The 24,167-nt window shown below is 43.0% G+C and overlaps 1 protein-coding gene across 1 annotated transcript in view; it reads right to left on the bottom strand.

The window, feature by feature from the left end:
• The window catches only part of PACS2 (phosphofurin acidic cluster sorting protein 2), a 90,602-nt gene that overhangs the window by 18,430 nt on the left and 48,005 nt on the right, over positions 1–24,167 (bottom strand). The window contains exons 15-18 of the mRNA XM_056862900.1: positions 23,959–24,113; positions 21,543–21,653; positions 16,162–16,270; positions 1,273–1,315 (exon numbers count right to left, since the gene is read on the bottom strand). Of these exons, the coding sequence (XP_056718878.1) occupies positions 1,273–1,315; positions 16,162–16,270; positions 21,543–21,653; positions 23,959–24,113 (418 nt within the window). The remainder of the gene's footprint in view (positions 1–1,272; positions 1,316–16,161; positions 16,271–21,542; positions 21,654–23,958; positions 24,114–24,167) is intronic.

Here is a 24,167-nt window from a genome sequence, read left to right as displayed (position 1 = left end):
TATTAAGGGAAGTAAGGATGTCCAAGGCACGGAGTGTGGCTTTTTCGATAGATGCCTCTAGATCCTGGAACACCCCCACAGAGAAGGAATGGCATTTGTTTTTAATCTGTTACACAACTATTTTACTTCCTCCTTTCTTCATGAATTTTGCTCCTTTAATGTGAGGACCATGCCTTGACCTTGATAGCCCAGGCAAGCCCAATCTCGTCAGATCTCAGAATCTAAGTAGAGTTGGCCCTGGTTAGTATTTGGATGGGAGACCACCAAGGTAGTCTAGGGTTACGGTACAGAGGCAGGTAATGGGCAAACTACCTCTGAGCATCTCTTGCCTTGAAAACCGCATGGGGATGTCACAACTCAACTGTGACTTGACAGCCAAAAAAAAAAGTGAGGACTGGATTTTATTTTAGTTGAAGAGCCTCTTTCGGCAGGCCACTTTTGAACAATGGACAGAAAACATAAAAATGTTTCAAATAAATAAAAACCAGTGCTCAATGGTTGATTTTTGATCAGGAACAGGAAAAGCTCTTGGTGCCAACCCGTATGTGCTAACAAACAATGCTGGATTTTCTGCAGACTGTAATTGTTATAACCTGTGACTGTGGGGAACCACTCAGACCACCAATTGACTTTGAGCAGAGCTATGTGAATAAGCCACAATGTCCTGACATCTTTTCCCAACCAGAGCAAGTGGCATGGAATGTTCCAGGATGACCAGCAGCCAGCAAAAAATGATGAGGGAGAAGGAACATTAATGGTTTTTATATCAGTTACTATCAACTGCATTAGCACCACATTGGATTTCAGTGCCTACATGAAACTGAATCTATCTAAATATCTGCTATTGTGTATGAAGTTGGCAACAAAGGCATACTAAACTGTGTTTTGTGTGTGTTTATTCGTGCAGTGGCAGCTGCCTGTTGTCTGCCAAAAAGAGCAGTCAAATTGCACATGGTTTTAAGCAGCATGTAATCCACTGCTGTAACCCATGTTGTGCGTGTGTGTGTAAAGTGCCTTCAAGTCGCAGCCGACTTATGGCGACCCCTTTTGGGGTTTTCAAGGCAAGTGACTAACAGAGGTGGTTTGCCAGTGCCTTCCTCTGCACAGCAACCCTGGTATTCCTTGGTGGTCTCCCATCCAAATACTAACCAGGGCTGTCCAGAAAGTCTCGGTTTAAAAATACCAGCAAATCTCCATTACGATGGTACATTTCCAAATGCAATATTATCCTGCAAAACTATCCATACCTGTACCAACAAACTTATTACTTACCCCTACAAAAGGAATGAACTTCTGAGAAGATTCTTCATTGGGGCTGAAAAGATCAGAGCCTGTCATTATGAGTTTCAAAATGTAGAAACAAGTAATTCTCTTAATGTTTCTATCAAGCATGCAGTGGTAACTAAAAAGGTGCAAGCATGGATTTCCATATCCAACCTCAACATTCTTCTGCCACAAAACCATGCAGAATAGAGGTCAGCACACACTTGCATACATAAATGCACAACCTGAAAAAAAAGCTCTTGTTTTAATTCTTGCAGTTAAGAGAATATGATTTAATACTGCAACGATCATTATGTCAAAGGTGACACATATATGCCACCTATGTTTATTTGATGTTTTCTGCCTGAATTCCCATTTGAAATTCTCTGCTATCCTCTACAAATCCCAGAATCATATTTGCCTACTCTGAGGTTACACACTGTGCCCTTTCATTATCCTTCACAAGATTCTGAACGTTTTCACCTCAAAGTATTCGTAATTACACAATAGGAAATTAAGGACGAGAGAGCCGGCTTTTGGGTTCAGACTGTGCAGGGGACAACCCAGTCAGGTTGACACCGCAAACAAAAAGACCCCAGTGCTGACAGCCGCAGACCACAAAACTTTACTGGAGTGGGTGTGAAGGGTTCCTTCACTCATGGAATTCAGGAAGGCATGCAAGGTGGGGTTTTTGAGAAGGTTTAAGTTGGGCATCTTTCTCTTATCAACGGACCATGGTGTTTTGTGTCTTTCCTACTTGTTGCTGCTTTTTTAGCCACCTTGAGTCTAAGAAGTTAAGGCAGGATACAAAAGTCTTAAATAAACAAACCATGCTGGGACCAAGAATGGCAGTGAAAAGAAACTCTGTAGCCTTCCCAGCTCTGTTCCAGCCTAACAGCCCATTCCTGAAACAACAGCATGCGGAGTCAGCCGATTCGCGCATGCTGTAAAACAATAAAAAAATGTTTAGCGCCTTTTTTTTTTTGTTTTACCGGGGCTAAAAGCCCCATTGAAAACAGTGAGGCTGTTCCCAGCTGTTCCCAGCACTGGCGTATTCGGCCGAACTAGTATAGGAAGCTGCCTAGCCGGTGGCTCCTCCCCACGGCCCGCCCCTGGAATGCCCCCTTGCGCCGGTGCGGCCTCTCTATGCCGTGGCTGGTGCCACGGAGAGGCTGTGCCAGTGGAAGGGGAAGGAGCTGTCCCGTGGTGCTCTGCCGCCGGCAGGCCTGGCCTCGCCGCCAGCGTAAGTGTGTGTAATCGCGCGATTACACGCACTTACGCTGGCGGCAGGGTTACGCCACCTCCTAAGAGGTTTCGGCCCATTTTCCAGGAATGAGCTGTAAGAGTCACAAAGTGACAGACTGGTCATGAATTGTACAAGCAATGACTGTTGGACAATCCTTGTCACGAGCCTATTTATTTCTTCATACCATTTGCCTCTGCAGATCAGAGCTCTTTATCCCAGTGCAGCTAAGAGATGGAGAACAGTCCAACAGTACAAGTACCAGCACAGCAGAAAAATGCTCTAATAGCTATGTTGTTGTTGCTTTTTTCATATTCAAAATCTCATGCAATTCACAGAGATTTTCCTGTCGTAAGAGGGTACACTTTCATTACTTTCAGTGGAATGCAGAAAATGTGGTCGCTCAAACATGAGGACGTTCGCTGCTTCACACTCTGCATAAGCAAGTTATCATCTACAGCAGGGGTGTCAAACATAAGGCCCGTGAGCTGGATCCGGCCCCTTCAGAGCTCTTATCTGGCCCATGAGCTAGCTGAGGCAGCCACCGACCCACTCTTGAGGCATGGCCTGGCCTGACCAAGTGACATTTATGTCATATCTGGCCCTCTTAATAATTGAGTTTGACGCCCCTGATCTACAGATTTCCAGTGAACTCAAGTCAGATTATCTCATATACAGCATCAGTCAATATCAGCCACTCTGAATCAAAACAATGGTCTTTGCAGCCCCTGTTGGCATGCAACCCACAGCATATGTGCAGACCCTCCTTGAGACCCCACCAGAGAGCTCCACACCTTTATCTGGAGGCTTTCTGGAGCACAGCATAAAGGAGGATGCACCTGCGCAATCTCTGTGGGAAGAATCAGAGGGAAGCTAGTAGCTGCTGTGATAAAAGGCCTTTCCAACAATGCAGCCTTGGAGGCCTTCTGAAAGACTAGAAGGGCCAGGGCAGCCTGGACCACTTCTGGAAGCCCCATTCCCCAGGGCAGGAGTGGCAACAGAGAAGACTCTCAGGCATGTGGTATTAAGATACACCATTTGCAACGAGGCACTACAAGGAGAAGCTGCTGGACTGCAGAGGGGGTTTTTTTTGGGGGGGCAGCTCTTCAGATTTGTGGACCTCAAGGCTATGAAGGACACCTCAAATTGAGCCTGGAAGCAAATGTATAGCCAATGCAGCTGCTTTAATACTGGCATAATGTGAGCATAGTGGCTGGCCCCTGTCAATGAGTGGGCTGCTATATTTTGTACCCAATGAAGCCTCTGAGTTGTCATCATATAGCAGCTCCATGGACATAATAAAGATTTCAAAATTATGGATCAGTATAGGTAGGTCAGCTGAGACTAAAAAGGAAGACAATCATGGGATAAAATGAACAGGACAGATGATACTCCTAACAACTGTTTCAACCTGCTTTTTCTTTCCACAAGACTAAATCCAGGAGCATCCTCAAACTCTTCACCAGATTGGCTAATGACAGTCAAAACAGCATCTCAAGAAGACAAGTCTATCCCAACCACAATATCAGCTTTCCCAACCAACATCACCTCCTCCTTGTCTGGATTCAGTTTCAGCTTGTACATCTTCATCCACCAGACCAAAGCGCTCAGACACTGGCCTGGGCACCTGTTTTCTGGGGCTTAATGACAGGTATAACTGGGTGACATCATCATATACCAAACTATTCAACTCTAAATCTACAGATTACGTCATTCAACCAGCATGGTGTATTGGTTATGAGCGGTGGAGTCTAATCTGGAGAACTGGGTTTGATTCCCCACTCTACAGATGAAGCCTGCTGGGAGACCTTGGGCTAGTCACAGTTCTCTCCGAACTCTCTCAGCCCCACCTACCTCACAAGGTGTCTCTCACAGCTACAATAAACCTACCATTAAAATTATGGACTGGTCATTTCTTCGTCAGAGGGCAAACGGGCAAATTTAGCAGGGGATGAAATACTTTTTCCCCCTCACTGTATCAGCACATCCCCTGACATCTTCTGAGGTCCTTTTCTATGTGGCACCACCTTCAGGGGTTGTGTAATACCTGTGCACTACCCTCCCCAGAGATACTTGCTTGGTGACAACTTTATCAACTTAGGAACTAGGTAAATCAATGTCATTATCCTTACTTTAATTGACTTACACATTTTGCTATCGTTGTCAGGATTTTATGGTTATAACTGATTTCAATTATTTTTACCATTTATATGGTCTTACATTTTTGCTTGTGTTAGGCATCTTCAAAAAAATTACTGGAGAGAAAAAAACGTGGGGGGGGGGGAAACAAAACAAAGTATCAGAGAATTTTTCTCTCCCCAAGCATCTGTTCTGCTCAGCATGCATTCCCAAACCGTCAGTCTAATGCACAACATGCACCTCACAGGCAGTGCATGCATCATTTTTTGGCCATGACCAACAATCCAGAAGGAAGGGAATGAAGCGCCATGGGAATTAACTGGAAAAGAGCTCACATACAGTAGCGGATGTTTCTCTTTTATCAAAATCCTCAGGCCACTAGAGCTTAAAAGACCATTAATGTTGGGATGCAAGAACATTTTTGAATCCCAAACATTTCACATACTTATAAACTTTTTCTGTTGTTTTTTTTTTAATTAGATCCATTCTAAGCCCATTTGGCACTGTTGAAATTGTCTGCCCTTGTCCCAAAATAGCGGGTAGAAAAGGCTTGTAGAGGGGATGGTCAAAAGAAAGTGCTTATGGAAGAGGACCTAATTTATGGAAGAGGACCTAATTTATGGAAGAGGACCTACCTTACGGAAGAGGGCCTACCCGGGGCACCTACACCACCCACATCCTTTGAAATGCCTTTCATTTAACTTGCATAAAAGTGAATTAACAACCTGAAGCAAATGTTATCACAGTGTGTGGCACCCCTTTTTCATCGTTTCAAATAGGAAGGGGATTGTTGCAAATGTCTTGTACGGCTGTATTGATTTTCATTGTAAAGTGTGTTTTCACTTCTTTTCACATCCTTTGTTTTTACACGAATAGCCCCAATTCACCGTTGAAAATACATGGCTTATTAAAACTGTAGTGACTATGCTTCATAAACTCATAAAAAGCACCTCAAACTAATATTAGTAATAGCAATAACAAACTAACTATTGTTCCTTCACAGTGTATACGTAGTCACATATAAGCCACAAATCATACCAAGTCATTCTTTGCTAGTGACTGAGGCTTTCACTGCCCAGTTTCCATAAGTTTTGAAAGGACCGATAGCTTCTCTGGCTGTCACCACAAGGCTCAACCCCGGCTTTTGGCTGGCATCACATATAAAAACTGTTCCATCACTATTTTGCCCATCATAGCCTCACCATGGGGGAACACTCTCTGGTCAGACACTTGCAAATCAATGCCTCTAACACACAGACTTATCTCACAGGGGCTCTCCCTTCAAGCCTTGGCATAGTTCCAGAAGCACTGATGGTAGGTATCTGGGTTTATATGACATTTTTGGAAGGTTACTTTGTTTAAAGACCACTAAGACATTTGTAACAATTAGATCGGACAATCTCGTGAGTAAACATAACAAGTTAACACAATCCACTGCATCACTTATATTAACAGAAACAAGACAGCAACAAGAAAAAGGCACCAGGAAGAAAACATTGCCATGGAAGACCTTTAAGAGAATCCAAGCATCTGACTTAAAAGAACTTTTCAGGATAACAGAAGTAATGTTTTGTAGTGGTTAAAGTACTGGACTACAGTTTTGGAGACCCAGGATCAAATTCCCATTCTGCCATGGAAGCTTGCTGGTGGACCTTGGGCCACCAGCTTAACCTCCCTCACAGGGCTGTTGTAAGGACAAAATGGAGTGGGAAAACAATCTGTGCTCCCATTACTTCCTTGGAGGAAGGATGGCGTAAAAAAATGCTAAATAAATAAATATGTAAAAATCAAGAGTAATATTGATGGAAAAAATCAAACAAAATTAGCAAAACAGCTGTCTGCTACAGAGCTGGTTTTTAGTTTTCCCTCACTGCAGTCCTGTTCGCATGGTGTGGCCTTCCGTTCCACTTCCAATGGTCATTGCTTTTTAAGGGTCCATGTTAGTGTGGCCTTTTGCCAGAGTCTGCGTCGAGCTATGCCTGGACAATGAAAGAAAACGTCAGCCTGAGGGTAACTACATTGAGTCCCCAGTCAGTCCTTTGGGTTTCGGAGGAATATGCTGATTACAGCCTTTATTGCTATAACGTAAAGATGTAGCAACTCTTGCAATCCTAGGCATAGTTACTCCAGGCTAAGCCCACTGATTCCTGACAGAATATTTAGATCAGTGCATTCTGCAATTGCCATTACAATGGTTACAATTCTTCTTTCTGCTCAAACCAGTGTGATACGATGGTTAGAGAGTTAAGACTATGAGACCCAGGTTCAAATCCCCACTCCACCAGGGAAACTCACTGGGTGACCTTGCTCAGATACTATTTCTTAGCCTAACCTACCTCACAGGTTTGTCGTGACAATAAAATGGGGGAGAGGAGAATGGTATAAGCCACTGTAGATACCCACTGGGGAGAAAGCCTGGGTATTTATTTATTTCATTTATACCCTGCCTTCCTCCCAATGGGGAACCAAGGCCGCTTATATCAATTCTCCTCTCCCTCATTTATAAATGAAGGAAATAAATAAATAAGCTCTGTTTGAAGAGGAAAGCCTGTATGAATCACAAAATGCCTGTATGAAACATGAGCTCTTGACCATTTGGCCCATGAATTCTACCGCAATAAGGAGCAAATCGGCAAGTATTAGAAGGCTAATTGAGAAATAAAAGACCAGCCCAGGAAAAAAGATAGGATAACAGAATGGGAAGGAAATCTAGAGAAACTATTACCTTACATTAAAATCAAAATGAAAGGTCTTTTTCCTTTTTCCGAAAGCAACCAAAAGAAGAAAATACATTACTGTACTTGGAAATACAAAGTACAACCACTTTCATAGCTGGGTTCTTCCATTATCCCAGTAGCACAGGAACCGAGTGACCTTGGGCGAAATACTCTTTCTCAGCCTAACTTACCTCACCGTTTTGTTGTGATAATAAAATAGGGGAGAGGAGAATGGTATAAGGCACTCCGGGTCCCCGTTGCACCTCCATCATAACTTGGAAACCTCAGAACACTCGGGAGGACCCCGTCCGGCGTCTTCTCTCCCTGCCAGTATTCACCAATCTTCTCAGAGCTGACCCTGGCATGGAGAGAAGCTGCTGCAGGGCCTCATTTGCCATGGCCCGATCTCACCTCAACTTGACGGAACTGATAGGAAGGGCGCTGCTGTGGCTCCCATGCCACTGAGTTTACATGGGTGCCTACCTTTTGCAAGGGGGAGGAAAAGAGAGAGAAGCTAAATTTCCTCAGTCCAGGCAACGCAGGAGTGAAGTGTAAACAGACTGAAACAACAATATTTCCTTATGCCAAAGTGCTCAGGAAGATATGCTCTATCACATTCTTGTTATTTTTCTTCTTTGTTAGCTTCATTTATAGTCCACCTTTCTCGCTGGGACTCAAGGACGATTACAAATGTGAATGATAACTATTCAGTCAATCAGGGAGCAAATTATGATAAAAACACCTGAATCTAATGTCATAGATTCCTGGTAATACAGTGGGGCTGGGCAGATTGCAGGAATGAAAAAGACTATTCAGTCAATCAGCAAACTGAGTACAAAATAGGATAAAACAATTCAGTCTACCAGCAAAGACACTTAAGAACCCAAAAGAATTGAAGAACTGTTTTCTAAGGCAACAAAAAAATCAATAGAGGAAAAGATTATCCCTTATCAAAGTCGCCTCCTGAGCTGCTCCATTATACCAGGGGTCCCTAACGTGGTACCTGTGGGCACCATGGAGGGGATCAATTTCTATACATCTTGAAGCATCAGGCTGGAATATAAATAATGCCTTCAAATCTAGTCTGCCATTTGTTACTTTCTAGGGTGATTAGTTTTTCGTTGATACAACAGTAAAGGATGTTTTAGTGGAAGCTCAATATGAGAAGCTATGCCGTACACACTTTGGAAGGTTTCTCTTATCTAATAGTTCTCTTTTGTCCATTCAGCTCTATTTTTGAACCTGTGAGTCCAGGTATTCCAAAATCTAAGAAGACTCAGATTCTAATCAGCAAGTATTAGACGGTCAGCTGGTCAGCTGTCAGTCTGCCTTGGTCTCTTCACGATGTTTGTGTTAGGCCCTTGTTCACCTTTAAACACAAAGATCACAATAAGGAACCATGTAAGGAACAGATTTGCATTACTGAGTTCAAGTGAATGTAAACCTGAAGAACTGTGGGTGGAAACTAGAGATATTATCAAGGAAGAAAGTGCAAAGACTATTCCTGTAGCCAAAAGAAAAGAAAAACCTTGATGGATGTCTGAGGAAACTCTTAAAATTGCCAGAGATAGACGAGAAGCAAAAGTTGAAGGTGACAGAAATAGAATCAAAAGTCTAAGTGCAACGTTCCAGCGACTCGCACATAGAGACAACGAGACCTATTATAATAACCAGTGTAAAGAAATAGAAGAGAACAAAAAAGGAAAAACAAGAGATCTGTTCCACAAGATCCAAGAAATCAAAGGGAAATTTAAAGCATGGAAATACATTAACTGAACAGGACAAAATAAAGAAAAGGTGGGAACAATACACTGAAGAACTATACAGAAGATATGAAAGGATAAAAGATTTTTTCCAAGAAGAATCTTTTGAAGAAGAACCTACAGTTTTAGAAAGTGAAGTGAAAGCTGCATTGAGAGCAATTGGAGAAACAAATCACCAGGAGCAGATGGGATATCAATAGAGCTATTCCAAGCCACAGAAACGGAATCCATCAAAATCTTGACAAGAATATGCCAACAGATATGGAAAACAAAACAATGGCCCACAGACCGGAAACGATCCATTTACATTCCAATTCCCAAGAAAGGAGACATCAAAGATTGCAGCAACTATTGGACCATCGCATTAATTTCTCATGCAAGTAAAGCGATGCTCAAAATCTTACAGCAAAGGCTGTTACCATATATGGAACGAGAAACGCCTGATGTTCAAGCTGGTTTCAGAAAAGGAAGAGGCACTAGAGATCATATTCCAAATATACGCTGGTTACTGGTGAATACGAGAGAATTTCAGAAGAAAATCAGCTTGTGTTTCATAGATTACAGCAAAGCTTTTGACTGTGTGGATCATGAAAAGCTATGGCTGTTTTTAAAGGATATGGGTGTGCCACTACATCTGATGGTTTTGATGCGCAACCTGTACTCTGGACAAGAGGCCACAGTTAGAACAGAATATGAAGAAACGGAATGGTTTCCAATTGGCAAAGGTGTCAGACAAGGATGTATTTTATCTCCCTATCTCTTCAGTCTATATGCAGAACATATCATTAGGAAAGCTGGATTAGATTTAGATGAAGGTGGAGTGAAAATTGGAGGGAGGAACATTAATAATTTGAGATAGGCTGATGACACTACATTATTGGCAGAAAATAGTGAAGATCTGAAACGACTACTGCTGAAAGTTAAAAGAGAAAGTGCCAAAGCAGGACTACAGCTGAACATCAAGAAAACAAAAGTAATGACTACAGGAGAATTACACAACTTTAAGGTTGACAATGAGGAAATTGAAATTGTTCAAGACTTTCTATTCCTTGGCTCCACCATCAGCCAAAAGGGAGACTGCAGCCAAGAAATCAGAAGGAGATTGAGACTGGGAAGGGCAGCCATGAAGGAGCTAGAAAAGATTCTAAAGTGTAAGGATGTGTCACTGGCCACCAAGACTAGATTAATTCATGCCATCGTATTCCCTATTACTATGTATGGGTGTGAAAGCTGGACAGTGAAGAAAGCTGATAGGAAGAAAATAGATTCCTTTGAAATGTGGTGTTGGGAGGAGAGTGTTACGGATTCCGTGGACTGCCAAAAAAACAAATCAGTGGGTTCGAGATCAAATCAAGCCTGAACTGACCCTAGAAGCTAAAATGAATAAACTGAGGCTATCGTATTTTGGTCACGTCATGAGATGACAAGAGTCACTGGAAAAGACAGTCATGCTAGGAAAAGTTGAGGGCAGAAGGAAAAGAGGAAGACCCAACAAGAGATGGATTGACTCAATAAAGAAAGCCACAGCCTTCAGTTTGTAAGATCTGAGCAAGGCTGTCAAAGATAGGCCATTTTGGAGGACTTTCATTCATAGGGTCGCCATGAGTCGGACGCGACTTGACGGCACTAAACACACACATCACAATAAGGATATTTCCTTAGGTTTATTTAATAATTTTGCCACATTAAAATCCTATGCTACATGCACAGTACTATCAAAACCACAAATTCCATACAATTCTTTTAATGCGTTAATCTGCGTCTCTTTAAATCTAGGGATCTTTTGGTCATATTGTCCAAGTTGTTTCTCAGTTTCCATTCCCCCGCCCCCCAATTTTCTAATTTAATATTAATTTTAACTTTAGTTTCTGAAATTCCTTCTAATTTCTTATTTCATTCATTCTATTTTTCTTTCAGACGTTTCTCCCTATCTAATAACGTCTGACTTAATCTGCTTTCAGAATCCTTAAATTCCTTGACCAATAACTCTTTTAACATTTACACTGATGGTCTTGGTTTCCTCCTCCTCATTTCCTTGAATGTTTGTTTTTCAGGGAATAATTTTTAGCAAAAATATGTTGTTTTTCCCCCAATTACCAAAACAATCCAAAAATGCATAACCCCACAAACACTATTAATGAAGAGTACAAGAAATCAATCTATCCCTCAGCCAAAGTCACTGTAATTCAAAACCAATTTCAAATAATAATCCATTAGTTAGTAAGTTAAACCAACATTCATATTACTCATATTCATTCAAATAAAGTCCAAAATCTAAGCTAACCAGGCAGGTATTGTCCCAAACCGGCAGGGAATTCGCACCACTGTCGAGGTTGTCCAATCATCCCAATGGCTGCCAGGAGTTAATGGTCTTCTCTGCCATGTCTCAGGGCAGTTGGACTGCTCCTCTTGCAAGGAGATTTCAGCATCATGGGAGGGTTGGGCTAGAGACCAGCTGGACTCCTCTCATCCACCTGCTCCCCACTCCCTTGTCCTTCTCACCCACCTGCCTTGCCAGAGGCCAGAGTCTCAACCCTTATATCAATTTTGTATTAGAATGTTAATTGATATTTGGGCAAAAGGGGGGCAAGGGTCCAGAGCTATTGGTTTTGCCCCCATACTTCGGGATATTAATACAGAAAGGCCAGCCCTGAGGAGTCCCCTGGTATGACTTCTAGTCGCTGGAACAGAAAAAGAGAGGAAACCTGGTAGGGAGGCTCCCTCTGTTGTCCACGTTTCTTGTATCAAAATTATTTTGATACAAAGAAACAAACCAAATGCGTTTGGAAACCAGAGCCTGGCTCATGACAACCAAATTCTGGTTACACTGGCATTTCAAACCAGAGTTTTGCCCATCATATGCTATCAGAATTTGAATGTGCTAGTTGGACAAATTATATCGAAAGCAAAATTAGATCAATTGGAATCCCCTTGGACTCTTTGCCTCACAGAGAAATCAGCTTTTGAGCTGATTAAGAACACGCTTTTGGATATAGATCTGCAGGAGCTTAGAGGATTGGCCTGCAGTAGATACTCCCCTATATACTGGAAGCCCGGGACATACAATCAGTCCTTAGCATACTACCTCTCATGCTTAACTGATCCCCAACAGACAAGGGCTTACATGCTCACTAGATTTAATGTCCTTCCTTCCGCCTTGCTCTACGGAAGCTTCAATAAGGTCTCATATACGGATAGGGCCTGTCCTTGTGGGGAGGGCAAAATAGAATCAGTTTCCCATGTCTTCCTTAACTGTTCATTTTATTCTAGGGGCCATTCCCAATTTATTGACCCGTTATTTGTGGACAGGGGATGGTTACCCGCCAAAAATAAGGTGTCTCTACTCATGACCACCCAGGACCCCATAAAAATTGAATTGGTGGCAAAATTCTTACAGTTCGCGATTCAAGAGCGTGAGCGCTTGTGCACCAAATAATGCTGGCCTAGAACTGTTAAATTGTCTAATGCACCTTAATTGATTTTACTGTAAAAACTATGGAGTTTCTTGTACTGTATGGATTTTATGTATTTGCTTTTATACACTTTATCTTATGCCAATAAAGGCTACTTGACTTGACTTGTATCAAAATTATATCAAAGGAAGATAAGAAGTCTAGAAGGTCATGGTCGCCAGCGTGACGTTTCCATCCTGCCATGTTCCAAGATAGGCAGGTTAGTGTGGAGTCGGTCAGGTAGACTGGGAGTCAGTCGATTTGCTGAATCTCCTCCAGGGCGCCAGAAAAGTAATGGAAGATGCCACCATTTAATCCTGTTCTGTGTGTGGCAAGAAGGGCAGGTTGATTATGTGTTATGATAGAGGGTGACTAATTTTTCTGTTGTACTGCAGCTGTCTCAATATTTGTCGGCTGAGGAGCTTTACAAATCACTTGGGGCTCAAGTACAAAGAGTGGGTAGGATGGAAGATTTGCTCTTTGAGTTTCTACTTGAGAGCTCAATGCTTGTTCTAAGTCACTGTGGTCAAGGGTTATCTAGGGAGACCCTTTGAGGGTAAGACATTGGGAATTTAAATTAGTACGGAATTTATTGAGGAGAGAGGTCAATTGATCAGAGGGTTCAGTTGATTCCTCTGGGGTTCCAGCCTCCAAATTTACCAGGTCTTCCATTTGAGGTTGAGGTTTAGCCCTAGGCTTGCTTCCATTAGGGGAGATGGTGTTGGATGGGAAAGAGAATTGCTGTGTCCTGGTGGGAAAGAGGGGGGAAGTCAAGTCTATTGTAAAGATTCTGGTAGGGAAGATTTCAAAGGATGCTAACAGACCTTTCCTATTTAGCAGCCGAGCTGGTATCTTCGGATTTGCGAACTTCAGTAGCACCCTCCATCCTTGGTGTCGGAAAGGAAGATACTTGACGCTTAGCAAATCAATAGAGTGTGGTGGTGTCCTTAGCTGTCACCAGATTATAATAACCAATGTTTATCTTCCGCCAGCGGCTGACGATGTTCTTCTTACTGACCAGTGGACTCATTTTATCAAGTACATAACCCACCTGGAACAGTGACACCCCTCAACTCCTCACCTGATCGCCAGTGATTTAAACGCGAGAATCAGAAGTGATAACGATGATTGGTGCCATAAATTCAGATTAAACCCTGAGGTGGTGACATCTGACACTCTGTCCTTCAAAAGAACATCAAAAGACCCATCCACAAATAAAGCAGCCGCTTTTATGATCGAACTATGTCTCCCTGCAAACAGATCGATCCTTAACGGATCCCTCCCTAGCGACAAACTCGAAGAGTTTACGTATAGATTCATAAATGGTCGCAGTGTCATTGACTACACCATTGTTTCATCGGACTTAAGAGAACATATAACTCACTTTGAAGTTGTAGCCAGGACTGAAAGTGATCATTGCCCACTGCTTACACATATAGCCTTCGAACGACCAGTAACTGCACCTTTTGTTAACAATACCGCACGCATCTCTATCAAGTGGTCCCCTGTACTTGAGAAGAAACTCGCCAGACTTCTAGCGGCAGGAACAGTGGATCAACTCCTCTCTGAAAAAACAAAGGCCCAACCTCCCGACAAAGCTCTGCAGGCATATAATTAACTAATAACTCATATTCATCGTGAGTGCCTAGTTCTTGCTTTGTCTAGGACTCCTGCCCGAAACTCCTTTCTGGTTTGACAACGAATGTCTGAGCTTTAAGTTCCATCTGCGTTGGATCTATAAGAAATGCCAACTATGCAACGATAGCGTACTGTTCCAAGAATATCTCTCCCTAAGACGGAGCTATAAGCAATTGCTATTGGACAAAAAAGTTCTCAGCTGACTAAGATTTGGAATAGACTTTATGAGGCAGTCCAAGAGAAAGACCCCAAAAACGTCTGCCGTATAGTCTCCAACAACAACAACTCAAGTACAGCCAATCTGCAGTCCTTGATCCCAGCCTCAGATGGGCTGATCATTTTACTACCATTTTTCACAACCCAAGCATCTCGCCGGCGAATTCCACTGATCAAACACTGCAGGGGAACCCTAACTGGCCACCGGTAACAATAGATGAGGCCAAATTGCTAATTACTAAACTCAAACCGGGCAAAGCCCCAGCCCTGATGGCCTCCCATCCGAAGTCCTTTCTAGATTCCCTGACAAATGGGCACCTATGCTAGCAGCCCTCTTTACTAAAATCGATCAGAGTGGAGTCCTGCCTGACTTCTGGACTTCGGTGATAGTGACACCCATCTTCAAGAAAGGTGACCCCACTATTTAGGCCAATTTTCAACGGATCAGCCTTCTTTCAGTGGTTGGCAAGCTTTATGCCAACCACTTACTTCCCAAACTACTCGATTGGGCTACACCACTAATTGGGCAAGAACAAATTGGCTTTTCCAAAGGTAGATCTACCATGGACCACTGCCTAGTCCTGCATCATCTGTCCAGCAAATATCGCCTTGGGACGAGCGGGAAACTGTTTGCAGCCTTCTTAGACCTGAAGTGCACTTTCCATTCGGTCCCTAAGGACCTTGCATTATACATATATCCAAAGCCTGAGATATGCTCTTTCATATAGTATGTTTCATGCTTCTACCTTAATTATTTCAAAAGACACTGCAAATTCTGGACTGTGTACAGAATGCAGTGAACAAACAATAAGGGGTCCCTAAAGAGAGGCAAGAAAGATTTGGGGGGCGGGGGTTGGAAGTCTTTTCGTATGTGACAGAACACATTATCCTGAACATTTTGGTGTCGCAAATGCTTTTGTTGCCGTTAGATGGGAAATGTCTTATGTGACCTCAGTGGCATGGGAAGCAATGGCATTACTGCAGTGCAACGTAAGAGTCCCCTTCTTGGTGCCTTGTTGTGCCATATTTGGACTGCTTTACAAATTGTACCTCTGGTTTGAATTGACCTTAGGGGCCACTTTGGAGTCACAACATCTTTTATTTAAATAACAAACAAACACAAAACCTAGACCTGATTTTCACTTAGAATCAAAGAATCATAAAGCTGGAAGGGACCTCCAGGGTCATCTAGTCCAACCCCTTGCACAATGCAGGAATTTCACTACTACCTCCCACCCCGACACCCCCAGTGACCCCTACTCCATGCCCAGAAGATGGCAACAAAAACCCTCCAGGATCCCTGGCCAATCTGGCCTGGAGGAAAATTGCTTCCTGACCCAATAGTGGTGATCGGCATTACCCTGAGCATGTAAGAAAGGGCCACAAGAACCAAACACTGACACAACCCTTCCTACCCTCCCTCTCATGAACTGCCTAAGTTCACAGAATCAGCACTGCTGTCAGAGGGCCATTAGCCTCTGCTTAAAAACCTCTAAAGAAGGAGAGCCCACCACCGCCCAAGGGAGTCTGTTCCACTGAGGAACTTCATCACGAGCAGAACTGTTCTGAACACAGAGTATGATTGGTCACATTTGTATCCTATCACAAATAGTGGAAATAGTATCAGAATAACATGGTTTTCTTCTCGGAAGATATTTCAGAACTGAAATATGGTTGCCCATCTGCAAGATTTCTCCATCACTTAAAATTTTTCTTTCAATGTCATGTACCTTTTCTGCTTATATGTCAACATGGCCTCTGCAATAGGTAACTGGTGTGCACAGTTTGCTCCTGCTATATATTGGGTTATTCGGGAGACAATATCTGGCGATTCCCGGACTGCAACAACAAAGAAACACAAACAACATGATCATTTATTGTGTGCTCGGTTAAGAACTCTAAGTAACAACTGCCTAGGTAGATCAAATCAAAAGCACCCTGAAGGGGGATCTGTCCCACATGCAGGGCCGGCTGAACACACTGAGTTAAGGATTCTCGATATGTGGATGAGATAGTGGTGTCAAATTCAATTTTTTTAGGAATTGGGTGACATTTTGGGACAAGCCAAGCCTGCACAAAACAGATGGGCATCACTTGAAGTACAAATTGAACCAGATGTGGGTACCTAAAAAACAAAAGGTCGCAGAGTGTGACGTTCCACAGGTGAAAGCCAATAGGAATAGAGGCACTTCCATTTTGGGAAAACTCATCCTCTGGAGATGGTGGCAGAAATTTGTCAGTCATCTCATAAGAACATAAGAATGGCCCTGCTGGATCAGACCAAGGCCCATCAAGTCCAGCAGTCTGTTCACACAGTAGCCAACCAGGTGCCTCTAGGAAGCCACTAACAAGACGAGTGAGAAATAAGAGTGATCAGTTAATGAACAGTCCCCATATAGAGTCAAAACTGTACACATTGTCAAAAGGATGATGTGCATCAGTGTTTATATGTCAGTGCTAAAAACCTTGGCTCAATGCTGGAATACTTCGTACTAAAAGAAGGTATAACTGTAGAGGACCCATCAGAAAATGGGTGTAATGGGGCAAAACAGTGGGATCTGGTCATCCCTGGAAATAAACACTACAGGAAGTATAGGGAAGGCCATGTTGGGGGTGGTGTTGCTTTCTACCTGAAAAAGATGAAGACACATATACAAGAAACAAACACCAGCATGGAACTGGTGTGGGTGGAAGTATTGGATCTGAAAAAACACTCTGTGTATGGATTGCATTTTGCCACCGCACCCCCACCCAAAAAAAAAAATTCTGAGAGTTTTAAGGGTAGAGGAAAAATCAGAGAAGATGTCAAATGAGATAATGCTGTGACAATGTAGGACTTTAATTACAGCTTCATCCCTAATTGTTCAAGAGCACGGCCACTTAGCATCTCTAGAAATGTCCTCTCTTTGCCACCATTAGAGCAGACATTTGCCCAGTCAAATCACGACAAAATCAAGACCTTCCACCAGCATCCTTCTTCCCCCACAGCTGCTCAGTGGGCAAAAGAAGGGGAGAAATTGCTGTGGTCAGCGATAAGGTGACACTGCTTCTGGAGTTACCCGGAAGCGATGTCACCGCATAGCTCAAGAACTCTCCCCAAAACTCGATGGTAATGTTCAGCCCCTCCCCGCCACACACATACCGTATGTATCTCAATGGTTGGCAGCCTCACGCTGGCCACCCTATCTGCACCATATGCAAGATTTTACCACCTTGGGTGGTAAAGTGTTTCATTATTGGCCACAAATTATCTTGGTTATCCTAGAAATTACAGGGGTTAGGTTACCACTGGAGGCCTGATCTGGATGGCCCAGGCTAGCCTGAACTCATCAGATCTCAGAAGCTAAGCAGGCTCAGCCCTGGACAGTAATTGGACGGGAGACCACCAGGGTTGCTACGCAGAGGGAGGCAATGGCAAACCACCTCCGAATGTCTCTTGCCTTGAAAACCCCATGAGGGGGTCGCCATAAGTCAGCTGCGACTTGACGGCACCTTGTGTGTGTGTGTGTAAAGTGCCATCAAGTCGCAGCCGACTTATGGTGACCCCTTATGGGGTTTTCAAGGCAAGAGACTAACAGAGGTGGTTTGCCAGTGCCTTCCTCTGCACAGCAACCCTGGACTTCCTTGGTGGTCTCCCATCCAAATACTAACCAGGGCCAACCCTGCTTAGCTTCTGAGATCTGACGAGACCAGGCTAGCCTAGGCCATCCAGGTCAGGTCTGACGGCACCTTACACACACACACAAGTTACCATTGGAGCTATTTCTTTCCTTCCTTTTATCCCTTAAAACTCCTTGATCAATTGATCTTGAGCAGCATATATCTAGTGTTGGAGGGATATAAGGACTGAAACAAATCTTGCCACTGACAATGTAGCCTTGGGGTCCCTATCACTTAGTAAAAAAGGCATTATGTCAGTCGCAGAGGCATTGGATTTGTATATTAAAAGGGGGAAAATATAGTGTGATCGAAGTTCCTCGTAAAAGCAGCATTCCAAAAGGGCATGGATTTGGAGCTATTACTGGTCATACTGCATTGTATCTACACTGATATTCAAAACTTAATACTAAGTTGAACAACAAAATGAGTGTTAGCTGCTAAGATAACCTGGGAAAGCACTGGAAGAATCCACCCATGTCAGCTGTTCCTTTCCTTTTCCTTTTATCCTTTAGAAGCTCCTTGATCAATTGATCTTGAGCAGCATATATCTAGTGTTGGAGGGATATAAGGACTGAAACAAATCTTGCCACTGACAATGTAGCCTTGGGGCCCCTATCACTTAGTAAAAAAGGCATTATGTCAGTCACAGAGGCATTGGATTTGTATATTAAAAGGGGGGAAATATAGTGCGATCGAAGTTCCTCGTAAAAGCGGCATTCCAAAAGGGCATGGGCTAATGAGTCAATAGAGCCAGAAGAGCAAGGGCAGATCCTGTCTGAGTATGGTATATTCAGAATTCTGCCCTGCATTACCATAGAAGGGTTAGCATTCAATCTAGCCAAGCAAAAAGCTCTACAGAGACGAGGAGTTGTTAGATAATATGTATAGGCAGGCAGACCACGTGGAGGGGGTATTCCGAAGAACTGGGATGAACAGACACGACGAGCACGAAAAGTAGTGCTGTTATAATCGAGCTCTTTAATGCGCTTTTTAATTTTGGCAAAAGCTTCAGTTTTCCCAAGATCTGATAACATATCCTGCAAGAAGCCCAACAACGCCAGTTTCTCATCTAAGATTTTTTGCCATGAGGATTTAAAAGGGTCATGCTTCAGAGAAGCTAGGAACCCCTCAGTGCTAAAGCACAGTTTAAGGTGTAGTTTAAAGGCGGCCAACCACGCCCTAGCTTCAAGTGACATTTGGCCAAACTCGGAACGAAGAGTAACGCCAGCAACACATCGAGCGGCATTTAGGAGTTTTCATAAGAACTGAAGCAGTGGACGATCTATAGATTCATTGATGACTGTAATCCAGATGGCAACACCAAAGAGGATAATTGGGGTAATTTTCAGGTTAAAAACCTGAATAGCCCCTGGAATATATTTGCCAACTTTGGTGTGAAAAAAATTGACAATAGCACCAACCCCAGGTTTAATTTTGTTGGATGCTGCTTTTTGATGGGCATTCCAATTTAGGTTATGGGAAAACAGAATGCCAAGGTAAACAAACTCCTTGACTTGGTCAACCTCAAAGCCATCTAATACCCAGTGAAAAAGAGGCCTTTTTCTCCTCTTAGTGAAGATCATAATCTTAGATTTATGATGGTTTATTTTAAGACCTTCCCTAAAGCAGTACTCAGAAAAAGTTTGCAAAGATCTTTTCAAACCAATTCTTGTGCGGGACAGGAGAACTGCATCGTCAGCATAGAGTAGAATCGGGGTGGGATGACTTGCAAGCTTTGGGGGGTGGCAAAACTCTGAGAAATTGGTTGCCATATCATTCAGGTATAGATTAAACAAGAGAGGAGCAAGGAGGCAACCTTGTCTAACTCCCTTGACCAGCTCAAAGGGCTCGGTTAGTTCTCCTTGGTTGCCACAGCGAACCTGAGCTGTGAGGTCGGTATGAAATTGCTGAATAAGCCACAGTAACCTCCTATCCATAGTAGAATGTGATAGTTTCAACCATAGCCTCTCCCTCGGGATGGTATCAAAAGCTCCCTTAAGATCCATAAAACCCGCATAAAGGGTGCCATTTCTGGGGGAGGAATATTTCTCAGCTAGATGGGAGAGCACTAAACAGTGGTCCGTGACAGACCAACCCCTTCTAAAGCCAATCTGTTCCCAGCCAAGGATGTCATTACTCTCAACCCAATCCAACAGCCTCTTTAATAAGTAGGAGGAATACAATTTGCCTAAGCAAGACAAAAGGCTGATTGGACGATAACAGCTTGGGTCAGAGCGCTGACCCTTTTTAAAGATTGGGACGATAATAGTATGTCTCCAAGATTAATTTGTGAGGCATTAATTTGTGTGAATACAGGAGCAAGAATGTTGGTGTCAGCTGTTCCAGAAAAGCCTCATTTCATAAATGCACTGATGTAGTCTGAGGTGGCAACCACAAAGCAAGAAGACAACCTTGGGGTTGCGGTAGGCGGTTTCCTGAAAATGTCAGTGTACAGTAGCAATACAAAGGGCAAATTTCATGCTAGGGATCATCAGGGAACGGACTGGGAATAAAACTGCCAGTACAGTAAAGTCCTTATAGAAGTTCCTGGTCCAGCCAGGTTTAGAATATGGTGTACAAATCTAGTTGCTGCATCTCAAAAATAATATTGCAGAGCAGGAAAAAAATGCAATAAAAAGGGGCAACCAAAATGATCATAGGGTTGGATAGGTATTTGGGATATTTTAGTTTTAAAATGATGACTTGAGGGTGGGGAATGACTGAGATCTGCAAAATTATGCATGGGGTAGAGAAAGTGGATATAAAATTTTCTCCCTCTTGCATGACTCATCGTCACCCTACAGAACTGGCTGACAGTACATCCAAGACAGACAGAAGGAAGTACAGTTTCACGCGACAAACAGGTGAGTTGTGGAACTTGTAGCTGTGAGGTGCGGTGACAACTACTGGCTTAGTTGGATCAAAAAGGTGAGTTTGAAAATGTATGGAGGATGGGCCTATCGCGGACTATTAGCTGAATGGTTGTCAAAAGCTGTTAGATTCAGGGAAGCAGGCAGGAGGGAAAGGCTGTTGCACTAGGCCATCAATCTGCATTTTTCTCCATCAGTTCAATGACAGGTTTAGCCTGCATACACAGCAAATAAAACCGTCACACACTTTATCAGCTAGTGGGCACTAGGTTGATATAGTGACATATTACTAGTCTTCCAGGTCCCAAAGGCAAAAGAGGCAGATACCTACAACGGCTGCCAACTTCTACTAAAAAAGAAAGAAAGACAGCCACGGGGGGGGGGGGGGGGAATCTCAACAGACATAAATATGTACATGACAAGCAAACGATATTAGTAGTAAGATACGGAAATATGAGGAAGAACCAGGAGAACTCTGACCTCCACAAACGGAAGCAAAAAGCAACACTTTTTCCAAGTTACCAATTCAAGTAGTTTGCATCATGCATCATTCCGGCATTCAGGTATTTGCACACGCTTACCAGTACTTTGAGCTTCGAGCCTGTTAAACAAGTCTCTCCAGGACAGATCTTGGAAGAAGTTGTTATACCGGTAATCGACCGAGCCCAGATACTGTGCTACTGGGTGAGACCCTATAAAGATGGCAATAACAGAACAGTGTAATACATATCAACATGTATCAGTAACACAAAAACTAATTATTAAAACAAACTGGCACACACACACACACACACACACAGTGCCAGAAGTGTCTGCCATTTAGAAAGAAAATTCCCATTTCCTGCCCTTCAGTGCAAAGATGTGCTGTGAACTAAAATCTTTCTTTCCCCACCCACTTAAACTCTTCTGAATTGCAAGAAACTTTCTGCTTAAAATCACATTAACCATCCACTGACAGAATCAAAGTGCTACACAAGGCCCATTAAGTAACAATCTAGAAAATGGACTATGCTGTGGGAAAAGGATGGGTGTAAAATCCTATTAGATCAGTTTCCGTAATCAAATAAGAGTTCCCTCCCCTTTGAATTGCTCTCTGGCTCAAATTTCATTCTATTGGATTCTGATGAACAGGTCAAGGGAATTCAGGCTTTCAAAAAAAATCTCACATACACACAGTGTCTGTGGAGGCCATGGTCACAGGGCTGAAAGCGTCCTTGGCATACAGTTTTTGTGTAGGGCATTGTAGAGACTGTAGGAAAAGTGTTCCCTGACAAGCATTGGGATCTCTTTCAGTATGCATTTCTTTAATTCAAGCATCTCTGGAAAGGTGAACCCAAAGACCTCAGGAAAAAAATTAGGAAGAAAAATGGGTAAAAGAAATGGCAGAAGACACTGCCTTTGTTCCTTGGGTTCGCTGAGATCCTTGAAATCCAATTTATGATGACTGGATCAAATCCTAACAAGAGACCAGACCCCAGTGAAGAAACTTCTTCACGCCATGCATGGCCCTCAAAGGGAAAGTCAACATAACTAGAGCTAGGTCTTGGGGTTCATTTCCAACTTGCTCTTTGCCAGCAGGGATGTTATGTCTGGGAATTTAGAACCAGTTTCATGCCCCTTCAGTATGATTAAATGTATCGAATTTAAAATCCAGAGCTTTTGAGGAAGGAATTCAATCTACATGTGTCTACATTAAAAAAATCTATACTATGCCTGTTCACTAATACACTTCACCTCAGCTCTAAGGGAAGGGTTAAATGTTAAAGGTCAATTAAACCCTTTCTGTGTAGGATATGTTTGTCAACCGCAGGTACATCTCCAACACCCATGCTCTGCATGTGGTTAGAGATGTAAAATTTCTGTGAATTTTGAAGCCAAGGGAAAAATTGAAATTTTGGGGAAGCTGAAATATATGCAGTACTTATTTTCCTATTAAACCTAAACTTATTTTTACTAATTTAACAACATAAAATGCATAATATAATTTAGGATATAAAATTGTACCATTCGGCACAGTTATGGAATTTAAATTACATATAATCTTCATTATATAAAAAAGTACAAGTATACCCAATATTTAATTTTTGCCATTTGAGAGGTAGGAAAAACAAAAGGTAGAAAAGGTGAAAAATAAATTCTATAGTAAAACACAAGAAAGGGTATTATTTCAGCATGTTTGGATATTAAGCTAAACTTTATAACACTGAGAACACTGAACTCTCATTAAAGGTAAAGGTCCCCTGTGCAAGCACCGGGCCATTCCTGACCCATGGGGTGACGACACATCCTGACGTTTACTAGGCAGACTATGTTTATGGGGTGGTTTGCCAGTGCCTTCCCCAGTCATCTTCCCTTTACCCTCAGCAAGCTGGGTACTCATTTTACCGACCTCAGATGGAAGGCTGAGTCAACCTTGAGCAGGCTACCTGAAACCGACTTCAGTTGGGATCTGAACTCAGGTCGTGAGCAGAGCTTGGACTGCAGAACTGCAGCTTACCATCTGCGCCACGGAACTCTCATTACACACATTATAATACTGTGAAGCCCCCAGGGGAGGGGCTATCTTTTCCCCACATTGTCAGAGATGAAACAACACACAAGAACTGTGACACCTGTGCTGTAATGGCTCGGTCCCTTTATACTGCCAACTCCGCAGGTCAACCATCTCCCTGTGGCCTGTCCAGCTCACAACTCCTCACCTCCACCTGTTTACACCTTGCTGACAGGGTCGCTTTCCCCCCTGGGTTCTTCTCCCAGGTCCTTAAGCTCCTGCTCTGGCCACTGCAACTTTTCTGCAGGGTTAAGCTAGGGGTAGCCTGTCTACAGTATGAGAACATAAGGGCACAAGAAAAGCCATGCTGGATCATATCAAGATCCATCAAATCCGGCAGTCTGTTCACACAGTGGCCAACCAGGTGCCTCTAGGAAGCCCACAAACAAGATGACTACAGTAAAACATGAACAGTTAAAATTCATGAAAGATAGATCCATATTTACCTACTGGTATGATGAGAAACCTCATGTAGCTGAGCCAGTCTGGAGTTTTGTAAGACAGATGTTCTACAAAGAGCCTCAACACAGCACTGAGGTAATTCTGGGCTCCAGCAATTGCAATTTTAATTGGGTTGGGAGGCTGAGAGTTGCAGTTACAGCTAAACAAAGAGAGGGGACACATGTTCACATCATCGCTGTTATACAAAACACAG

This window comes from Euleptes europaea, chromosome 17 (assembly GCF_029931775.1).
Source record: "Euleptes europaea isolate rEulEur1 chromosome 17, rEulEur1.hap1, whole genome shotgun sequence".
In the NCBI taxonomy this organism is placed as follows: domain Eukaryota; kingdom Metazoa; phylum Chordata; class Lepidosauria; order Squamata; family Sphaerodactylidae; genus Euleptes; species Euleptes europaea.
Note: the sequence above shows the minus strand (reverse complement) of the source record. Positions and strands in the feature narration are given on the sequence as shown.